At 48.8% G+C, this 8,404-nt stretch overlaps 1 protein-coding gene across 3 annotated transcripts; it reads right to left on the bottom strand.

Annotated features, from left to right (window-relative positions):
- Nucleotides 1–648: 648 nt before the first annotated feature.
- Nucleotides 649–7,251, bottom strand: Fst (follistatin). Of its 3 annotated transcripts, none has more exons than XM_057789669.1 (6): nt 6,781–7,251; nt 4,731–4,922; nt 4,074–4,292; nt 3,547–3,771; nt 2,567–2,794; nt 649–1,844 (listed from the first exon to the last, which is right to left on the bottom strand). In XM_057789669.1, the coding sequence occupies exons 1-6, from the start codon at nt 6,863–6,865 to the stop codon at nt 1,762–1,764; spliced, it is 1,032 nt and encodes a 343-aa protein (XP_057645652.1). In that variant the 5' UTR covers nt 6,866–7,251; the 3' UTR covers nt 649–1,761. The 3 variants fall into 3 exon arrangements, with proteins under 3 accessions (XP_057645652.1, XP_057645651.1, XP_057645653.1); XM_057789668.1 differs by having other exon boundaries at nt 2,567–2,797; nt 6,781–7,248; XM_057789670.1 differs by lacking the exon at nt 649–1,844 and adding an exon at nt 1,855–2,113 and having other exon boundaries at nt 2,567–2,797.
- Between the last annotated feature and the right edge of the window lie 1,153 nt (nt 7,252–8,404).

Here is an 8,404-nt window from a genome sequence, read left to right as displayed (position 1 = left end):
ATGGCTCAGCAGTTAAGAACACTTACTACTCTACCAGAACACCAGGGTTTGGTTCACAGCATTCACAAGGCAGCTCACAACCGCCTGTAACTTTAGGCATAATTAAACCCACACAAATAAGGTAATTGTAAAAATTGATTTAGGTATGTTTCCTTGTTATGTGTGTATGTCATGGACATGCCTGGTGATAGAACTGAAGTTAGCAGACGATTGTAAGACATGTAGGGTTTGGGGACCAACCCTGGCTCATCTGTGAGTGCTCTTAACTGTGGAGCCATCTCGCTAACCCCAATTTGTAACTTGGATTTTTTTTTAACTTTTTAAAAAGGTGTGCATGCACATGCACATGAGTGTAGGTGCCCTCAGAGGCCAGAAGAGGGCACCAGATTCATTGGAGCTACAGGAAACCCAGCTTGGGTCCTCTGGAAGTGGATGGACTGCACACTCTTAACCTCTGAGCCAACTTTTCAGCACTGGGTGATTTGTATTTAACCCCACTTTACAGCAGCTATTGCTTTCAGCACTTTATCAGTGGTAACTATATCCCTATATCATGTGCATTTTCTTTTACTCAAAAGCCAAAATAAGTTACTTTTCATTAATGAGAACTGAGACCATTGGCTTTTTAATTTTTTTTTATTTTTTCACTCATCATTTATTTACAAATACACATTATAACTTTTATATACATTGCACATTTACATGGTAGAAAAGTACAAAACTATATATTTAAATGAATTTATATTTAACTTGCCATGTTTGAAAATATAAAATTGCATCAGAAAAAAGTATTATGAAAAGCAAGAAACTTGAACTGATAAAGCTTTGATGGAACTTTTAGTGACACATTGGTTGAAAAAGAACTAATTGAGAAGGTACAGCCGACTACCTCAAAGGAAACAGTGAATGACAGGTTGGAAGGGTAACGATCACCTTCCTTTCGTCTCCTGACACCCCACGTCACTATGTCTTTGGATCTGCAACATCATAAAAGTACATTTCTCGACTCTTAAAGCCTCTCATCCTCTCTCACAATGTTTTCACCAGAACAAGGGCACGGAAGCAGACGTTCTTTCCGAGACGTATATCCTCTGTACCTTGTATCTGAGGCAGAGTTACGGTGCCTTTTGGTCAGTCAAGATTCCTTGTAAACAGAACCCGAAGGGTCAGGTATGTACAGAATAGGCAGCTGAGAATCCAATAAATAAACATGACAGAAACTGACATGCAAATTTGTTAAGAGGTGGGAAAGAATCTAACAGCAGTGAAATGGAGGGAGACAGATGAGTGAGTAGGTCATTAGGAATGGACTTCAATGGTTTACGAGGGAGGGGAGAACGGCTTTACTTTACAAGCAAGAGACCTCACAATAAATAACAACTGCTCTTCCTTTCACGAATAAATTTCTTCAAAAACAAGGTGTACAGTCAACCAGACATTTTATGTATAAATTATAAAACATGACACAGTATAAATAAACGTCTACAAGTCTCAACTAGAGGCCTCATCCAGTAGACCACAAAATGACAATCTCTCCATGCCCAGTGAGTAACAATGTGGCCCGGGAGAGAGCTTTAGGACAAAGGTCCTTTCATGTATAGTTTCCCCCCCAAATAAATAAGCATACACTTATTTACATTATGCACAATATATTTTTTCTTATTTTCTTATCTATCTTTTTTTTTTCCTTTTCCCCCCCTTTCTCTTGTTGTGTTCTGTTTTGCCCAAAGGCTATGTCAACCCTGAACACTGGTGGAGCGTTTACCACTCTAGAATGGAAGAGATAGGAAAGCTGTAGTCCTGGTCTTCCTCCTCCTCCTCTTCCTCCGTATCTTCCGAGATGGCTAGATGGGGGAATACAGGAGGAGCTGTTGTTTAAACACGGATAACAACAGCGCAGAAGCAGCTCAGTGTATGTTTTCAAAGCCCTCTGATACAGCCGCATTACAGCGTTGCATTTTTTACATGACTTGCAGTGTGATGCGTTTTGTTGGCATCTGCAGTTACGCAATAAAGTTTACTTAAACACACACAAACAAACCACCATAATCTATGAAGTCAAAATTGCAGAAAGTTCTGGAGAATCAATGGCTCAGGTTTTACAGGCAGATTCCTGAAATCAGATAAAAAGCGCTCTTGTGTTCTAGGTATAACTGCTTTTCTCCTTAATTCAGAGTTAGTAGCTGCGACTGCGATAAGCCGCAGCCCAGGTGTGATGATATAAAGCTGTCTTTGGAAAAAAAAAAAAACCCACAAACTTTTGAAGCAGTTAGTTTAGATTCCAGTGTTAATGAGGCAACAGCAAAGCAAAATACTAGGAGGAAAGAAGGAACATCAAACAGCTGGAGAGTGGTTTTCAGAGGCCACCCAATGGCAGGCCCATCAGGTCAATCCTAAAAAGCCCGGAAACACTGCAGAGAATTGGGCTGAGGACCAACGAATTGCTGGCGATTTAGTAGCTACCTAGCTTTACCAAAAACAGGTTTACATAGCAAGGTCTGTGTCCATTCCCCAGGGTTGCCTGGAAATGCCTTATCATGGCAGCAAGGTTAGAAATCACACTTACAGTTGCAAGATCCAGAGTGTTTCACCTCGAGCAACACACCGGAGGAGCAGGCGGCTTCTTTCATGGCGCACTCACTGGCGTAAGTGGCATTGTCACTGGCGCAGACTGGCTCATCCGACTTATTCTCAGGGCAGAGCTCATCACAGAGAGAGCAACGGCCTCGGCCAACCTTGAAATCCCACAGGCATTTTTTCCCACTGCCACACTGGATGTCTTCACAGGACTTTGCTTCTAGGATAAAATACACCTGTGATGAGCAAACTGAAGGGTTTCATTTCTTCCCCTTTTCCCTTTCCTCCATTCCCTGCTCGAGATGCACATATTATACATATTATCACTTACTAAAGGGGGTAATGAAGGTGCTCTATTACAACCATACACACACACACACACACACACACACACACACACACACACACCGTTTTCTGCTTCTAGCTGGTGCATCAACGCATCTAGAAGACAATGGTGCTGGAGGAGAAATGTTTTGGTTAAACAGTTTCACCCAAGCTGAGGACTTGGATTTACTTATTGAAGAACCCCCACACAACTAGAACAGAGAACTACATTAAATACAATATTCTTTGGAACAGAATTTCACAATATCCTTGAGTTAAATATGCATCTGATTACTTCCTATAAGTGGAATTAAAAAAATCAGATTCCATCAATTACTGGAATCTGATAACAGGTTTTAGGAACTGTTAAATAATTATTTTTCCCTTCCAGCAAGTCTGGCACTTTAAAAAAATGTGTAAAATTGTGTGAGTTCTAAGTTTTCTAATATAGAAAAAACTGTTTTCTGCTTCTAGCTGGTGTGTCAACGCATCTAGAAGACAATGGTGCTGGAGGAGAAATGTTTTGGTTAAACGGTTTCACCCAAGCTGAGGACTTGGATTTACTCATTGAAGAGTCCCACACAATTAGAATAGATTTTTTTTTCCTCTCCAGTCTCTTTTCTTTCTTCAATCTAGAATACCTACTGATACATTTTCCCTCATAGGCTAATCCAATCGATCTGCCCAGCAGACAGGTGGCCTTTCTCAGGTGGCAGGCGCTAGAGTAAGTCACTCCATCGTTCCCACACAGGTACTGCTCAGAGGAGGAGGGCTCTGGGCAAATCCGATTACAGGTCACACAGTAGGCATTATTGGTCTGGTCTACCACACAGGTGGAGCTGCCCGGACAGAAAACATCCCTGCAAGTCTCTGGAGAAAAAAAAAAAGAGGGAGACATTTCAATAGGCATTTTCTGGTCCTTAGGGGGGAAACACTTGATGTTATGAAGGAAATCATTTAAAGCGAGGCATCCAGATTTTAACAGGCATTTGGGGAGCCCGGCTGTTTCCCAGATGATCTGTGACTCCAGGCTGGCTCCTTCATTACCCTTTTGGAGTTAGAAAGGAGCCCCTTTATTTGGTATCATTATTCTGATTCCCGGGTTCTTTACGGAAGCTGTACTATGCCCCTTGGGTCTATGAATGTATAAGATACTGAAGGGTGGGACCTACTTTTGCATTTGCCCTGATATTGAACTTCCAGTTCCGGCTGCTCTTTACATCTGGCCTTGAGGAGTGCACATTCGTTGCGGTACGTTTTCCCATCCAGCCCACACACTGGACCCTTCCAGGTAATGTTGGAACAGTCCGGGGCACAGACGCAGCGGGGTTTATTCTTCTTGTTCATGCGGCATTTTTTTCCAGGTCCGCAATCCACATTCTCACACGTTTCTAGGAGTTGGAAAGAGGCAGGGATTCAAACCAAGGCCAGGCAGTTGGCGGGTCAGATGGGGGGGTGGGGTAGGGTAGTGGTCTCAAATGCCTTGCGCAATCATGCATCCGAGATGGGGGGCCCCAGGCTGTCTACTGGAAGACTGGAAGGGATGGGGGTTGGGGATCTCAGGCCACGTCCTGTATCCAAATTCTGTCAAAGACCACACTGGTTGGCTGCTTTCACTACCACACTCAGCTAAGAAGCCTGGGACCGACCTCTTCCGACCTTGTTTTGCCTACAGCGCGAGCTGGATTCCACCTAGCTAACTCCACCGGGGGAAACGTGGAGAAACTGAACAAAATTCTGCCAGTCCTCAGCCCCAGCCAAGCAGTGGGAACACTGAGGGCAAGACGCCCTCTACTGAGGGCCTGCCGCCTAGGGAAGAGGAGGCCCACCTTTACAGGGGATGCAGTTGGGGGCGCCCCCGTTGAAGATCATCCACTTAAAGAGAGTATTGTCGTTCACATCCTCCTCGGTCCACGAGGTGCTCAGACGGCCGGTACTGCAGCACTCTTCTTTGCTCAGTTCTGTCTTATACAGGACCTGGCAGCGGCCGTTCTTTGCTTGGCGGAGCCAGCAATTCCCAGCTGTGAAGAGACAGGGATCAGGAGGTGAATGAGTGAGCAGCGGGGTAGGGGACGGAAGGCTGCTAGAGCCCGGCAAGAGGCCTGGTGGGTCTGGGGACCAACCGGTCGATGAGGGGAGGGGGGAGGGGGAAGAGAGAGGGAAAGCGCGGGGGGAGGGGGAGAGAGAGAGAGAGAGAGAGAGAGAGAGAGAGAGAGAGAGAGAGAGAGAGAGCTCCAAAGGGAGAGAGTGGAAAGGTGGGAGGTGGGTTAGAGCCGCCGCCGCAGCGCGCTAGCCATATCAATGTCGGTTACCAGTGACCCAGACACAACACGTGCAGCTTGCATTGACTTTTACTAGACTGTTTACTTTTATTCGTCCCATTTCATAACCTGCAGCGACTGGAAGAACAGATTAAAGAACCTGACAAAAACAGGATGCGACGGATGTTTTTACATGTTGGTTTCATGTAGGCGGTAAGAGAATTATTTGTGACAGGGGTTAAGAAAGTAGAGAGAGGAGACGTGGAAGGGAGGAAAGGGAGGGAGCGAGGGAGGGAGGGGGTAGGGAGAATGAATATGAATTTTCAGAAACAGATCAAGCCAAAGACACTTGTGAAAAAATGAAAGCAAAAAAGCAGCCGGGCCCAGCCTGGATCTGCCCTGTGCGGCCTCGAGGCGCAGCCCGCCCGACGGGCCCGTTTTGCAATCGGCCAGCCCGGAGCATGCCCGCAGCCACCACGATCTTTCGAAATCTCCGAGGGCTGCTTTCCCTGGCGCCCACGTCCGGGCACCCAGGCAGCGCCCCTATCAGAAAGGCGAGCTGCCCAGCCTAGTGTTAGGCAGACGGCTAGGGCCAGTGCCCGGGAGGGCAGCTTACAACACACAAAACCTTGCCTCTCTAACAGGCAAAGCAGCAGTGTTGGGGGGGGGGGAGGTGTCCACCGGGTCACATATACCTACCTCATGTCTACCAAGAACTGTTTGCTAATAGTTTCCTCCCCTAACCCTTCCTATGCGTTCGGACTTTGGACAAGAAGACTTCTCATGAGTCACCGAAGGGACTCGAGCGACTGGAGCGCAAGCTGCACGATCACCACTATTTAAAGAAAAAAATCCTGCCCGGAGACTAATTGTAATAAAACAAACCCATTTTTAGAATTTTAGAAGCTAAACTTCAAGAAATGTGCTCTTTAATCTACGTCAGAATTTAAGTCGCTCGTGGACTGCTTATCGTTCCACAGAAAGTTAACAGGATGAACGAGGCAAAGTGAAGAAAACTGCAAAGTCCTTAAACCACTTCGGGGCTAATAACTTGACGTGTCCCTTTTCTTCTCCTTTTTCGCGGGGCTTAGGGAGAGGGGTGGAAGGAGCATCCACCAACACTACCTCCCTTTAAAAATCTCAGTACCCACATTTCCAAGTTTGGGCAAAGTTTCTGAAACCACGTCCCCCAGCCACCCAAGAAAATTCGGTATCTCCCATCCCCCACCCAAGTCATTTTTTTTTTTTTTTTAAAAGTCACCAAAAGATATGGAAGGAAGATAGGTTAGATTGCTAGGAGGTCGACTGTAATCTCCAGGCGAGGGATGCTTGCCCTTCTCCCGAGCCAACCAGGAGAGATAACATCTAAAGTCATTATGGCCAGAACTTGGAGCATCTACCCCTAACTAGTGAGATTCCAGTTCCCCCACTCAGGCCCTTTCCTTTTGGAGGATAACGCGGCTCTAAACTCTGTTCTCTATTCTCAAGTGTCACTGCTTCAGTCCTTTCTCCCAACGTCTTCCGAGAGCAGCGTCGGTCAGAACAGACCAAGTCGAGACGACAGAAAAGTAGAACCCCTGCCCCAGCCGAACCTCCGGGCGCATCCCTCTCCACTCACCCTGGGCGCTGCGGTCCTCCATGAACTGGCAGAGTAGCAGCAGCAGGAGGCAGAGCCCGCCGGGCTGGTGCCTGGCGCAGACCATCCTGGGGCAGGCGCAGGGCGAGGAGCGCGGCGGCGGGTGGCTTGGGCGAGCGGCGCGCGTCGCAGAGGCGAGCGGCGGAGGGCGCAGCGATCCTGGCGCAGCCCCGCGCTCGCCACCGGCCGCCCGCGCGATTCAATGGACGTCAGAAGCCGGGCGCAGCCGCGCTTTAAATCTAGACGGGGGTCTTAAGGTTTGAGGTGGGCGGTCTCCCAGTGTGTGGGGCTGTGGGAGGGCGGCTGCGACCGAGGGTGTGCCGACTCTTTGGGGGTGGGGAGCTTTTAAAAGTTCAGTGTGAATCAGGTGACATTTCCCACCTTCTGGAAACCCTTCCCAATTATCTGTCGGAGGTGCCCGAAATCAAAGAGGCAGGAGGGGAATCGCCGAGTTCTTATTTGCGTAGAAGCGGGAGGGGTAGGGACAGGGAGGGGGGGGCTGGGGGCGACGCTTCGGGGGTGGAGAACACCCACCAGTCCTGCACGCCGCCGCTCAGAGCCGGCGCGCCCGGGGTGGCGTGCGAGTGTGTGTGTGTGCGCGCGTGTGTGCGTGTGCGTGTGAGTGAGGAGGGCGCTGGAGGAGGCGCCCAGCGGAGCGAGGGGGGACCCCGGGAGTTGGTCCCCGGCACCTTTGCTCCAGGGCTCCAGAGAGACTTCCTCAAATGCCGCAGGATCCCGGAGCTGCTGAAATGCCCCGGGGGACAGTTTCAGGATCCTCCCCGTGGAGCCTTGGCGCGGGGTCCCGGAGACGTTTTGTGTCCCGGGGTCTCTTGCGTGTCTTACTTTGCGACCACCGTGCCCGCTCCTCCCCCGCCTCCAAGTCCCCCCAGTTTGGAGTGGTTGCTAAGGACCCCGACCCCGGACACCTTCCACCCAGGCGGAGCGCTGCGGAGACGCGGCCCTGGCTCTCCACAAGTCAGAGGCAAACAAAAATGTTTAACACCTCGGAGCCGGCCGCCTCCCGGCAGTCTCGCCCTCTCCCTTTCTTTTCTCCCCTTTCACTTCGCCGCGTCTGGAGTCGCAGCCCCGAGCGGGGGCGCCGACGTAGGCGGTCTGCCCCCCTCCTCCCCCCGTTCTGAGACGCCCCAGTTTCTGTCCCGAGTCTCTCTCTCTCTCTCTCTCTCTCTCTCTCTCTCTCTCTCTCTCTCTCTCTCTCTCTCTCTCTCTCTCTCTCTGTCTCTCATATTTAAAAAAAAAAACGATTGCACCATGATAATGAACTTCTGCAGCTTCAGTTTATTGAGTGCAATGCCTGGCATTCTTCGCCGAAAGTTGGCGGGTCTTCTCATTTATAACATTTTCTGGCACGGCTGAATGAAACTGAGGAGGCGATATTTCCTTTTATATAAAACGATTACTTCACGGAAAATGCTATATTGTTTATTTCAAAGCTGCCTTTTTAATTCCTATTCTTTTCGCTTCTGAAGCCCGAACGACAACAAACAGGCGAACTATGCAGACAAAAATTCTTGGACATTCCCAGGTCATTGGGATTTGTTCTACGGATTTCAAATTCGCCCTTCTTCTCTACCCCCGCCCTACACTC

The sequence above is a fragment of the Chionomys nivalis genome, chromosome 15, assembly GCF_950005125.1.
Source record: "Chionomys nivalis chromosome 15, mChiNiv1.1, whole genome shotgun sequence".
NCBI lineage: Eukaryota > Metazoa > Chordata > Mammalia > Rodentia > Cricetidae > Chionomys > Chionomys nivalis.
Note: the sequence above shows the minus strand (reverse complement) of the source record. Positions and strands in the feature narration are given on the sequence as shown.